This window comes from Paroedura picta, chromosome 2 (assembly GCF_049243985.1).
Source record: "Paroedura picta isolate Pp20150507F chromosome 2, Ppicta_v3.0, whole genome shotgun sequence".
Classification (NCBI taxonomy): Eukaryota; Metazoa; Chordata; class Lepidosauria; order Squamata; family Gekkonidae; genus Paroedura; species Paroedura picta.
Genome location: NC_135370.1, coordinates 127,352,593 through 127,366,898, shown reverse-complemented (window position 1 = coordinate 127,366,898; position 14,306 = coordinate 127,352,593). Strand labels below are relative to the sequence as shown.

The 14,306-nt window shown below is 44.4% G+C and overlaps 1 protein-coding gene across 9 annotated transcripts in view; it reads right to left on the bottom strand.

Moving 5' to 3' along the window:
• The window catches only part of GALNT16 (polypeptide N-acetylgalactosaminyltransferase 16), a 203,869-nt gene that overhangs the window by 60,097 nt on the left and 129,466 nt on the right, over positions 1-14,306 (bottom strand). For all 9 annotated transcript variants that reach the window (XM_077322589.1, XM_077322593.1, XM_077322594.1 and 6 more), the window contains exons 4-7: positions 12,579-12,646; positions 7,545-7,610; positions 5,643-5,764; positions 2,655-2,742 (exon numbers count right to left, since the gene is read on the bottom strand). In XM_077322589.1, the coding sequence (XP_077178704.1) occupies positions 2,655-2,742; positions 5,643-5,764; positions 7,545-7,610; positions 12,579-12,646 (344 nt within the window). The remainder of the gene's footprint in view (positions 1-2,654; positions 2,743-5,642; positions 5,765-7,544; positions 7,611-12,578; positions 12,647-14,306) is intronic.

The window sequence follows — 14,306 nt, the reverse complement described above, 5'->3', positions numbered from 1 at the left end:
GGCTCCAAATATTAGAACAGGGTGGTTTCCACATGGGGACAGGCTTGCCTGGTTTCCCCATGGCCACTGCGGTTACCAAAATAACGCCGCAACTATGGAGCTTCCACATGGAAGGTTTACTTGCCCCATTCTCCAGCCATCTCCCTTCCAAGGGCAGCTGGGGCATTTCCTAGCCATTCTGAGTTGGCAAATGAATACTGATGTACCAACATTATAACAATTTGAGTATCAGGCTCTCTTAATTCTCTGAATTTTTCATTTTAAAATAAGTGAGTCTCTAGGGACTTTAACTGCTTTCCCCCTCATATGTCCACAATGAAAGCGGCTAGGTGCTTGCTTTCTAAAAATGAGAACTGGGAATTCAGAGAACCCGATACACGGATCTTTGGAATGTAATGATTTTTGTAATAATAATATAACATTGCTGGTTTTTTTTAAAACTGCAGAAAAGCTCCTAATGGCAAAGTGGGGCAGAAGCAGGAGTTAGGAAAGTTCTGTTCATTTTGTAGAGAATTCTAGTTATGGCATTTTGGATTCAACCCTAATTTTGCAGTGCTGTGTTCCAGAAGAAGAATTATTAACCTGCCCTGGCTAAAAAGAAAAACGCAAAGCATTTACATTATTTAAGTGAAGAGGTTGCCAGTTCCATGTGGTCACATTGCACAGCAATCTGGTAATGACTAAAATTCAGAGACTATTTAAAAGGGACATATTACGCACAACTGTACCTTTCACAGGAAGCCAATGATTCTGGCATGAACATTAATCACATCATAAGGCTCTCTCATGCAGTATCAACATTTCTAGCATTAAAGGAGCTTCACAAGTACAATTATACTGAACTGGAATCAACATCACTTAGGTAACATATGACTGTGTGGCCCTGAGATTAATCCCTGGCATCTTTGTTTATTCATGTGGCTTGGCCCTACCAACCTTTGGCAAAAGTCTTATGCATGCAGGAGAGAGCAAAAATGACAAGCATTCATTTGTAAGCATAGAAGTGGAGGAAGTCAGCTGAAAAAGGTAAAACAAAAGGATGTATCCTAACAGAGAAGATGCAATTCATAATCCAACTCAGCTGACATCAAGAATGTAGTTGAAAGCATAGTTGAAGGCCACTAAGTAGGGAGTCTAAAATATACATTTTTGACTGGAATAAATACTGTAAATTAAGTAAATTAAATAAATTAAGTAAACTGGCTCTTGCTAAATTACATGAAGATTCAAATTCTGCAAAAGAACGTGCAAAAGAATTATCTAAAACAAATGAAGCTGTACATTTTTAGAATCATAGAATCATAGGGCCAATCCGCACAGATTCATTCTAGCAGGAGTGTGGCAAATTGTAATCGCTACTAAAATGCAGTTATGCACAATGTCGTAGACAATCTGCCACACTCCTGAAACCGATCCGCAAAAAGCGCTTCGTTGTAGCGCTTCCAGGGAAATCCCAAAAAGTGGATTCACGCTTTGGAAAGCGCTACACTCTTGCAACCATTCTGCAACACTAGCAGAAAAGTTCTGTGCGTTACCATTGTTGCAGTTTCAGCAAAGTCCCTCCCCCTGGCTCTCTCCTCTGATCTTCCGGCGAAGCGATCGGCATTTTTTTTTCTCGGAAAAGCAGAGAGCAACGAACCGGTGAGCCTTCATTCACCCGGCGAGGCTTCCCCGGCTGCAGTCCCTCTGTTTTAAGTCACCAAGCACCACACAGCCCCATTTGCTGGTTCCCTTTATTTTCAGCTGAAAATCGCGCCCGTGCATGGGGGGGGGTTCACTTGGGGGAGCGTGACAACGATGAAACGGCAGCTCACACACCACCTGCTAGCTAGATGGGTCTCTTTGTTGCAACGAATCAACGCAGATTCGTTGCAACATGTGATTTTTTTTTTAAACCTGCCTTAAAGGGAAAGGAGCTTTTTGGGAGCATGATAACGGCCGCCCATTGGCTGCTTGTTTGATTGACGGCCAGGGACGGGACAAAGCTTGGCAAATATCGCTTCCTGGATAGCGATTTTTGCCGAGACCGGAAACCTGTGGGAAACGATAGAAACACAACTGGATTCCACTACAAAGGCAGGTATGCATAACGACAAATTCCACTATTTTAAATGGCATTTTTTTCCGTTTCGAAACCAATTTGCAACATTGATCCTGGTGCGGAATGGGCCATAGAGTTGGAAGGGACCTCATGGGTCATCTAATCCAACCCCCTGCACTATGCAGGACACTCACATCCCAATCACTCATCTACTATGGCAGGTTACAGAGTAGATGAACAATTGGTTTCTATGATTCTAAAAATGTATCAGCTTCATTTGTTTTACATAATTCTTTTGCACGTTCTTTTGCAGAATTTGAATCTTCATGTAATTTAGCAAGAGCCAGTAAGAGATGAACATACATAAAATTATAGAAAACTGTTGATTTGTAAGGCTAAAATCACCAGGGGAGGAACAGGTAAGTGAAAGTTTCCCAGCTCCTGTGCATGTATTTCTCTATTTCCTCCAGAACACACATACACTAAGGGTAGGTGTAATCATAGATTTTCAGCCATGTCTTACAACAAGGATCTAAAGGAACCCGTTATGTTGTGGTTATCCTAAGAGAAAGAAACAGCCCTTCTTTGGGATTTTTCTATTGGCTGTACATACCTCCCCTTAAATCTGCTGATGCTGCTAAGTAGGCAAAATTGTCCAAGCTTATCACATCAATGATAGGACTCACCACCCGCGTATAATCCTGAAAGAATGGGAAAGAAAGAGGACAAATTAGAATTCAGGAGGAAGGTGTGGAGATTAAGCTTCAGGAAATCAGAGACCATGAGATTTATGCACATGGCAGAATGAGAAAAACATTTGCATACCACACTGCATCCCTTTGTTTCCTCCAGGTTTCTTTCTGCTAAGAAATAATCTGTGACTTTTGCATATAAGATTGGAACCAGTTGTTGTTTTGCAGGAGGGATATGAAAAATGAGACTCATCCAATTGTTAGAAGATGAGGGAGATTTGTAATACAACGGCTGGCTCTCTGTTTTCGAGTCACATACGCAGGACAGAATTTCAAGAGGCTACAGAGTGATTATCAGATGGTGCTGCTTTGATTTGATTTCCTTTGGTCATCCTAAGAAAGCCGCTGATGGACTACAATAATGTGGACGGAAATTGCTTCTTCCGAGGAAAGCGATTTCCCTTTCCGTTTCCTCTAGAGATCTTTAAAAAACCCTCCCATTTTGGTACTGCAGAGGCTTGCCTGTTTTAAAATCATTTCGCTGGCATTGTTTTGTGACTTTTCACACTATTCCGTGACATCTGCCTGCTCAAGCAGTCTGCAGTAATTGTTCCAGTTAATCATCTTCTAGGAAAATCTCTCTCTCCAACTGTGCTAAGTGCTTCCAAAGGTGTGTCCACACCAGATGTTTTCCCAGGGATATGTCCTGGGAACAGCTGGTGAAGTTTACATCACATCTCATGTGGGGGCCTCTAATTAGAACTTTAAATCTGTTTTTTGTCACTGCAAAGTCTTCATTAAAGAAGTATTCACTTCCTGGGAAATTGTTCTGGTGATTAAACAAGCAAAAGCAAGACTGCTTTCCTCGGTAATGCTGCTACTTAAAACAGCCATCTAGGGTGCTTACTTACAAGTAGATCCATCCATAGCTAGGCAACCCAGCAGGACACTTGGAGCAACAGGCACTTCTAGTCTAGTCAGTTTCACTTGTAAGGTGGGGAGGAAGCAGCCATGATCCATGTTCGCAAAGGCAGCTTCCAGCCTACCACATCACGGCAGGCTGCAATCTTTGTCTGGCAGCAGATCTACTCACAAGTCATCATTTCAAAATGCTGCCTGTCCTGACTGGCTGGGAACTGGCTCACAAGGGATTAATGGGCTGCTCTTTGCATGCGCGGATTTTAAAATGCAACAAGCAACACACATGTTTTGGAGGAGAAGAGGGGAGATAACTTCTTGTCCCAGAAAAAAAATCTTGGAAGATAAGGTTAATTGGGACACAACCCACTTAGTAAGTGATTAGCAGCCTGGAGGCTTCTTTATCTTCTTACATTAATGGTAGGATTAAATTATACAAAACGGTGAGCAAAAGGGACGTAAATTGGTTTCCCTCTAACTCACTGTGTTACCAACAAAGGTGTCATCTTTTAAGTTTAGGCAATACATTTCTATGGGCCAGAGTCGGCAACCTCCAGGTCCAAATGCCAACTGGAATGATATTGCCATACAGGATAACGTTGGAAACTTTAGTTCTGACAATTGTGTGTGAGGGAGCTCTCCAAGCAAGGGAAGCTGTCCCACTTCCCAGCCACACTTCCTTAGCTGTGGGATTGTTTCTTAACCCTGAGCATTGAGGTCTTGACACAAAGATGAAGAGATGATCAGAGATTTCAAAGGTTATCTGTAGCCTGCAAGCCTGGATCGCTTCAACCGTAAAGGGTTATGGTTTCCCCTGAAGAATCCTTGAAATTCCAGTCTTTGGAAACATTCTGAGAATAGTTTATTCCAAATAATTATTCCAGTATTTCTGCTCCTTCTCACCAGGGAAATCTAGCCTATGACAAATATTTTCCAGGCAGCACCCCCCCCCCCATGCTGTTTATGTACATCTGTGGGGTTCTACAATGGGCCAAAAAGTACTTATAAAAATTTCAGGAAAAGGAATGGGGAGGAAGGCAGAAGCCCCTTCTTCATTAAAATTGCAGGTGTTATCTGAATCAGGCCCTGCATGAACACTAATTTAGGAGAACTTGCAACTCTATTATTCTATGATTCTATGAAGTCACGTGTGACTACTACAGAGCCCCAACCAGCATACTTCGTAATGTGTGAAGAGACCTGCCTCATCTCGGCCGTCTGTTAACAAACAATGGACTCATGGGAAAAGTTGGACCCAGTTCCAAACATCAGAGCTTGGCCTCTGGTGCTGAGCTGCTCAGGCACATCTCTTGTTGCGTCAGAGTAGTCACAAGGGCTGGGATTGCTATTCTTACTACAGCCAGCAGCAAGATTTTATGAGCAAATACAAAGGAAAGGTTTATGGGCTACTGAGAAAGAGGATTTATGGAGCAGAGGCTTTTAAGTCTCCAATTCCAAGGTTTCACTTTCTTCTTCCTCTTGGCACTCAGTTGTCTATGTAATTTGCATTCTTCCACCTGTCTCCAGGGCCCTGTTAACTACCCAGGATATTCCTTTTGAGAAGGAGAAAGCAGATCTTGAAGACTGCAGGGGAATCCTCCCTCCCCATTCAGCTCTGGTACTGCAGATTTTTCAGCTGTGTTGTCACATCTCCTCTCTGACACTCTTGGCACATGCAGGAGGAGAGTTACTAAAGCAGCTGTATGGTTTTGCTTTTTATACTCCAGGGCTCTTGCCCTTTCCCATGCTCACGCCACACAGTGTGGGGTTCCAGAATTCAAGCAAGAGATTCCCCTCTTGGGATATATTTTGGAGGACATGAGGGGAGTGACATCACCAGTTGTGAGAAGAAACCCAGTGAAAAACAAAAAGGGAGCTGCAAAACCTCATTTCTATGTGCAGTGGTGTATCTCATGGCCAGAGGTGCTGTGCACAGTGTGTGAAAGCAATGTTTGTCAGCCAGGGGGAGGAGGGAGAGGACACCTGCTCACCTCTTTCACCCTTTGAAGCATAGGCTGCAGCCATTCACTGTTCACCTCACAGTGACTGTCCAAGAAGGTCAGGATTTCAGCTGCTGCTGTATCAGCCCCTCGCACCCGAGAGCGGATGAGCCCTGCAAAGGGGGAGGAGACAAGTAGAGACAAAAGGATACCATTATTCAGGGGAAGGCCTGCCAGGGCACAGTTAAAGAGAGAGCGGTAGGGAGCAAGGATGAAGATTTGAGCACAAATCCAACTGAGCATGGCTTGGAGCCTGCCGAAAGGCCTACTTCTTGGCAGCAATGGCAAGGAAAATGCACTCTTCTCTAACCCCAACAGTGTCTGTGGTCTCTTTCAGCAGAGCCTTTTCAAGTATGCTGGCTCTTCTTTACTAAAAAGAGTAGATTATTTGGTGCCTCACTGTGACAGTTTTACAGAATTCTTTGTGAATACAAATTACTTTTATCTGTTTTGACTTTGACTCTAAAATTAACTCAAAATCATCTAGGCCTTCCCATGGTCCACTCATATTTCATGAGTTCCAGTTAACACCTGAGAATGTGGATGGGGTACTTCAATTAGTGGCTGCCTTAGTTTTTCGGCTCAACCCCTGTCCATTGTGATTAGTATTAAAAAGCTGACAGAAGTTGATAGTCATCTTGCTGGGACCAGGGGGTGTCATCTACTGGAAGCGTATTAGACCAATTTTGCAATAGATCCCTGGTTACTAGTCTGCTTTGAGGTCAAAGTCAAGGGGCCAAATTCAGGTATTTCCATAGAAACCCTGTATGTCCTGGGATATCTGATGGTGCACTTTCCTGCTTGTTGAGATCCAGAAATACGACATTATAGATACTGCCAGAGTTGAGACTGGTTTCAACAGTCAAGATAACTTTTTTCATAGTAGCCCCACACCTCTCTGACATTTATGATTCACCAAATCTTCAGTTTATCCTTAGTAATCATCACATTTTTGTGACCTAACTTTGCTTTGGTGCTTTCAGGGTTAACACAAGCCCTTCACTTCACTATTGGTTATCATTATAATTGTATAATGACTGAAGTCATATCTTTGAGAAAAAACAAATTTCAAGGCTAATTTCACGTGTTGTTGCTTTTTGTTTTCAAAAATTTTAAAGGTGTATAACAGAAAGTGATTATAGGCAAGAGTGCTAAAAATGTGGAATGTAATAAAATCGACTTGTGAACTGTCCCATGTAAATTAGTTTGAAGTAGAAGAGTTGGTTCTTATATGCCGCTTTTCTCTAACCGAAGGAGTCTCAAAGCAGCTTATAATCTCTTTCCCTTTCCTCTCCCCACAACAGACACCCTGTGAGGTAGGTGAGGCTGAGAGAGCCCTGATATTACTGCTCGATCAGAGCAGATTTATCAGTGCTGTGGTGAGCCCAAGGTCACCCAGCTGGTTGCATGTGGGGGAGTGCGGAATCAAACCCGGCTCGCCAGATTAGAAGTCCGCACTCCTAACCACTAGACAAAGCTGGCTCTCAAATACAGTCCACTCCCATCCCCACTCTTTATGTGCAATCCCATCCGTTAACATTTATTGTGAACACCTGGTATCCAAGTAGGTAGCTGAGGAAGAGTGTTTGCACTTGAAAGCTCACGCCTTGAATAAATATTTGTTGGTCTAAAAGGTGCCACTGGACTCTGACCTGGTAGCCAGACTTAGATAAAGCTTTGCTGCCTGAATAAATGGTGGCTTATACACCAAGAGTTAACTGGAGAGTGGAGACACCATATGATTTTTTAAAACTGAATCTAGGCAAGGGATGTGATGCACTCGGAGCCTGATGTTTGTCTCCTTACTTCACATATTCACTAGCTCTGCTGTGGTTTGCAAGGGAAAAGAGCCCTTGTACACTCGATGTTTCCCACAAAGTGGGCCATGCTCACCTTCTCTCCGGCTGTTCCGCAGACACTTGACCTTTGGTATCCTGGTAAGGAGCTGGCAGTCCTCAGCTAAAAACAAGAGAAAGCAGCTGGCTCGAGCACACAGAATGCTTGGCATTGACAGAAAGAGGCCAGTAATTATTCCCATATTTCTGAACACAGGATAATGCTTTGCTTTCTCTTATGATATTATTCGACAGATAGGCCTTCATCCCACTACCTACAGGATCAGCTGCTTGCCTATCAATCTTGCCACCTCATTCCTGAATTCAATATTTCTCAGATGCTATGTATGGGGTAAACAATACGCTACAGCCACATATAAAGCAGCCCCTACAGTTCCTTATCCTTTCCAAAGCACATGTAGGAGGGGCTGCTTTGAAGTACAAAAGGGGAAAAGAATAAAGGAGCTTCCCCCTTTCTTTTGCTAGCCCACTTGATCCTGAAGCTATGGCCTTTCATCCCTGTGGTGGGTTCCAATATTCAAAGGGTAAATGAGGGTGCTCTGGATCACTGGTAGGGTTAAAGGCAACTTTAGGGGAAAGTTTCAGTGGGAAAGCCAGTAGGAATGGGTGCAAACTGGGAAAATGCAGTTTGGTTTGCCAGTTTGGTTGAATTAAACTGGGAAGTCCGTTCCTGAACCAAACTGGTTCGTGGCCCTGCAAACCCCTATAAAAGGGACTGCAGTCCCTTTCAACAGAGTTTGCAGAAAAACCAAAAAAAACACTGAGCAATGAGAAGCAGCTTGCTTCCTGATGCTCAGCTCTTTTGGGTTGACTTGTGGAGTCCCTTCAAACTTTAAAAGGACTGCAGCCCAAAAAGACAACTGAGCTAATAGAGAGCAATCTCCATAGTTTCAGGATCTCTTGTGTAATCTGGTTTAAAGGAGCTGGAGAAGGGGCCCAATAAGGCTGAGTCCACAGAGAGAAGTCTCCAAGCTGATTCAGTTTGGGGACTCATGCACAGCCCCATTTAAAAGGGCTGCACAAGACAGCTAAACGGAATACAGCCCATGAAGACACCCTGCCAGTCCAGCTTCAGGCTCTCTTGCACAGCCCGGGATCCCCTTTAAACCAGGCTGCACAAGGGAGCCCAATGGAGTAGAGCCTGTGGGGAGAAGAGCCTGCTAGGATGGCCGGGAAGCTCCTCGTCACAGACTCAGCTCTTTTTGGTTGCACAAACCCCTTTAAATGTACCCATCTAAAGGGACTATATAAGAAAGCCCAAAACAGCTGAGCAGGCAGAGAGACTGCTCCCTGCCAGCTCAACTGTTTCTCAGGCTTTCTTCTGCAGTTCCTTTGTAATTTAAAGGGATTGCACAAGACAGCCTGAAACAGCTGAGTGCTGTGGAACATCTCCCCGCCACTCAGCTGTTTTTGCTACTTTGGCTGAGTATGGAAAGCAGGAGTTTAAAGCGGCCCAGAGCCCCTTTAAACTCCTATTTTCCATACCCTCCATAAACTGTCAAAATTGCTTCAAAAGTTTGTGAAGTTCATGAAGGCAGACCCACCATGATCTTCTGTTTTCAAACCACAAACAGGGCAAAATCTGTGATGAATTTTGCTTATGGTTTAGTTCATGCCCACCCCTAGTAGTCAGGCTAAGTTTGGAGAGCTGCTTCCCTCCTGTAACTTCTCCAGTGCAAATCACCCACACTTCAGAGTGGTTTGCAAGGGAAAAGAGGCCATGAGGTCTTTGTGACATGTTGCTGCACCCTGACCCATGAAAGACTAATCCTAGAAACAATGTAGGACATCTACCAGAAGATGAACATTTCAAAAAAGTCTATTTTCTTGTTACTAGGGTGTGGATTTCCATGTTAGAAGTAGGGAATGGATGGAGTTTCTAATCACTTCTGTATCCTACTCCAGAACCCCCCTACCCTAAGCTTTCCTCAATTTCCCATGTCAGTACTAGAAATGAGGGGAAATAGGGCAGGGAGGAATTGTAGTGAAGAAGAATTCAAGTACCGCTCTCCAACAAGTTTGTTTTATCCTGCAAATGCCAGCTTTTGCATTATGAGGCAAACCTTATTTGCCCAGCAATGTATGCTTCTGCCCTATGAGATTTTAAAAAGCAAGATATATGCTATGTGCATGGTCTGGAAAGATAGAGGAAGAGAGAGAAGGAATGTAGTGAACGGTGAACATTAAGAGATTTCTTGTTGTCACTAGGTAGCAACAACTGCCTCACTGAGCTCCTCCCCATTGGCAGCCTTCTCCCCTAAGGGCTCAGAGTGGTTTACAGCAGGGGTAGTCAACCTGTGGTCCTCCAGATGTTCATGGACTACAATTCCCATGAGCCCCTGCCAGCTAACACTGGTAGGTGCTCATGGGAATTGTAGTCCATGAACATCTGGAGGATCACAGGTTGACTATCCCTGTTTTACAGCATGAATTAAAATACATAAAAACTACTTGCATCAACTCACTAACAATTAAAATTCTAACTACCTAAATAACTAACTTATCTTAAGATGTGTACATGCATACAAAAGGTTATACCCAGAATAAAACTTGGTTGGTCTTAAAGTTATGTAATCATAGTCTGAGCCTAGCAAACCTTACTAGGGTTATTTCCTAGTAAATGTGTATAGGGTTGCAGTGCTAGCATTAGGCAAAAACAAAAAGTAATTAAATATAAAACAAAGGTTTTTGCGGGTGTGCAAAGACATCCATCTCAAGGAATTCTAGGCTCTGAATAATTAATGCAGGTCAATATGATATTATTGCTTTAAGTCCCATTTAGCAGAAATGCAAGAAGCATTTTTCTAAAGAAATCAAATAAATACATAATTTTTTTCCTTACATTGCACAAACATACACAATGTTCATCAATTCCAAGCTTTTTAAAATAATGAACTGTTTACTAATGAGGACCAGATGAACACTTTTAAACCAAAAGTTAAGCTTGCATTTCAGATTATTATTAACTTGATTATTTTATTATCTCATATGAAATGTCTGCTCCAGAAATTTTGTTTTACAATGGGAAAGCAGCTTTGGGAAGGGGGGGGGGAGGATTTTCAGCAGAAAAGAATACTACAGGGAAAAGGGCAAAGATCCTCTCCTTTTTTCCCCTGGGCAGATCTTTTATTTATGATGGCAGCTTCCAAGGTTGCATTTATTTTTTAAAAACCTTCTGGGAAAACAGCGTGCAACTCAGCATCGCATGAATGACACAGAGGGAAGACGTGATGATCCAAGTCTCACAAAAAAATTAAGCATACTGTAGAGATGGCTCAAATCTCTTCCATTCACCTTATTCTGGAGTACAGCATGCCGCTGTTCAGATGAGATGAGAGTCACTTTTTGGACCACGGTTGGAAGCAAAGAAAGTGTTTGTGACTCTATTCTGAATGAATCTTGAGTACAGATATCAGCCCAAATTTATTTCTCCTGCATTCATCACTTTCCCCTGCAACAATGGCAGCAGCAGTTTCTTGTGCTTTCTCCTGTGTCTCGCAAGGCCCATCACTTATCATCTCTGCACAGCTTTGGCATCCTGGTGAGAATCAGGAAGGCCACCAGCCAAAGTACTTTCCTTGGCACCATGCTACCTTGGAGCTCTTCCATTTTCACAGGCTCCCCACTGCCTGAAATACTGTGGGCAGTTTGTCAAGGGCTGTATCATTGAGACACAGTGACAGGTATCCTTGATTAAAGGCTACTGAGATATTGCCAGCCATCTGCTAGGCAAGGAAAGCAATGTCCTAAAACGAACCCACTAACCATTTTAGGCTATTCACACTCCAAGAACATGGCAAAATCCCAGCCCTGCTATGGCAGCAATGCCTTCACAAGTCTGATGACAATTCAGAAAAACTGTTAATAAATAAAGCTGTTTCTATCAGAATAGAAGCATTTTTATTGTTTTTCCTCCAAGGACCTCAGGGGCCACTACTGTGTGGGACCAGCATCCAGACCACTCTGTGCCACCCCCGGACTTGCAGAAGGCCACAAAGCCTCCTGAAACAAACCTAGGCCTACCGCAGCCACCTGCTGCACAGCACCCTCAGGGGCCACCAGAGAGGCATGCTTGGAGCTTGGCGTTCCTGCCATGGCAATAGTGGGCAGGTCTGCTACGACACAACCCAGAAGAACAGCCAGGGAGAGCCCAAAGACAGCAAAGGAGGCTGCAAGAATAAGGAATGCCAGACTGGTGCAATGGGAGAGGTGGTTACACTCCATCTCCTAGAAGGGCTACCAGAAGCTGGAGTTGCCCTAGTAACTGAGTAGATGGGACAGCAGCAAAGTGGCATCTGATGGGGTGAGCCTGACTCACACCTAGGGAGAGGCAGGGAGTCAATAGCTGAAGCCTGGTTCGGAGAGGAGAGGAGGAAGAAGGGAGGCTGACTAGGGTGGGTGGGAAGGACAAAAGGAGGCTCCTTCGAACAAACTGAGGAAGTGTGGATTGGAACTGGGAATGCAGAGCAAGAGGAAGCTCACAATTAGGAGGAGGAGGCCAGTGGTGACTCAAAGCCCCTCCCCACTCATTCTGAGGCTGTGGAGCATCTCAGCTATGGTTCTGTGAAAATATCTAACTGGAAAAATGAAGTAAACAACATCCTTTTGTGCCCGATTAGTGAGGGAAAGACAGTGCCCTCCATTAGTATTTCCAGTCACTTACTGCCTAGGGATGGTTCTGTTCTGTGAAAAGCCCAGTGAGAACCTGTGGATGGCAACCCCTGACCTGCCAAAAACACAGCAGTGCTCTGTCGCATGCATTATCTCCTGCCACTCACCATGTTTCTGATGATGGCACACAAAATGGTGGTTAATGAAGCCCAAGTGAGCATTCTGGCCTCCTTGTCAGGTCTCTCAAGTGGAAAGCCACAGGGAGTGAAGAGAAAGGCCCCAGGAAAATAAATGGGCCGGTTTCTTTTCCTTGGGTAGAAATTAAACAAAACATTTGCTTCTTCCCGTTGTCTTATTATTCTCAGATAAAAAGCAAAGAAAGGAGGAAAATACTGCTTAACACGATGCACAAAAAGTATCAAGTATAATTAAGGAGCAAGTGAGGAAAAGAAATACTTACGATCAGAGCTGAAGTCATCTACTAAAATTATTTCCTGAATCAGGTTGGCAGGGGTGCGATTCAGAACACTAAAAAACAAAAAACAACAACATATTTTGACTGTCATCATCATCATCATCATCATCATCATCATCATTCTAAATAAAATAGAACCTGCTAGCAACACTAATTCACCAAGAATTCCAAACAGATCTCTGCACACCAGACTAACCCTATCCCAATCCAGCCTGCTATTTTTCACTATGATGAGATCTAGGGCCATGTCTTATTAAAGCAATATCCTTGCCTGCCCTAGGAAATTTCTGTTGGCAGTTCGTACAATGATCCAGCGTGGAGGGGTGTGTTAGAAAAAACCACCATTCCTTTTGCCTTAGTATCCCACCCCAGCAATATGCAGATAACAACAAAGAATCTGCTCTGCAATCTTACTTCACAGAGCAGGGGGTAGACCTGGCATGCGTGACGGAAACCTGGTCCAGGGATGGCGAAGAAGTTGTCTTCAAAGAACAGGCCCCTGCCGGGTTCTCCGTCCTCCATCAGTCGCGGACCGTGGGGCGGGGAGGAGGAGTGGCAATCCTGATCTGAAATAACATCTCCTTCAGGACTCTCCCCGCGCTGACAATCCCAGGAATTGAGTGTGTGGGCCTTGGATGGGGCACAACCGAGAGCATAGCCATCTGGCTGGTGTACCGTGCACCCAATGCACCTCCAGATGCCCTGTCTGTCCTGCTAAAGGCAGCTGCCGCCTGGACATTACAGTTCCCTAGAGTAATTCTGGGGGACTTTAATCTCCATGTAGAACTGCTGCCCTCTGGCAATGGGTTGGATCCGGTGTCAGCCATGGCGACGCTAGGGCTCTCGCAATTTGTTATTGGTCCTACCTATCAAGCAGGTCACATCCTGTACCTGATTTTCGGTGTGGGGTTGAGCATGGATCCGGTCACGGCTACGACTGTGCCATGGTCGGACCGCTATACCCAGATGCCACCTTCCCCTCAATTGGGTGCCGAGCACATTTCAGCTTGCCCGCGGAGACTTATGGATCCAATTGGATTCCTGAATGCTCTGCGGGACCCAATGCCTCCTGGCACTTCTCTAGATGGACAGGTCAGCAACTGGCATGACATAATGCTAGCAGCCATTGATGAGATAGCTCCCAAACACCCTCTCCGACCCAGTCTCAAGCGGGCTCCCTGGTATACGGAGGAGCTCCGCAAGAAGAAACAGGAACTGAGACGGCTAGAGCGAGTTTGGAGGAAGACTCGCAATGAAGAATCGAGAACATCTTATAGAATGCAGTTAAGAGCCTATGAGATGGCGGTGAAGTCAGTGAAACGAAACTTTTACTCAACTAGCATCGCATCTGCGCATTCACGCCCGGCACAATTATTTAGGATAGTTCGATTTCTCATCGCCCTCAATGAAGGGCGCCAAGATAATAGCCAATTTAACATTAGCTAAAAGGCATTTGCGAATCACTTCGCAGACAAAATCTCGAGGCTTTGCCGTGACCTTCCTTCAACTTTAGACACAGAAAGTGAACTAGAGGCCCCTTGGCCATCTTTGGAGAGGACAATGAGTCACTTTAGATGACTCTCACAAACTGAAGTGGATAGGATGCTAGCAGCAATGAGGCCAACCACTTTCCCACTAGACCCATACCCATCGTGGCTCCTAAAAAAAACAGACAGAAGAATAGGAGCCCCACTCCAGGAAAAAATTAATCTC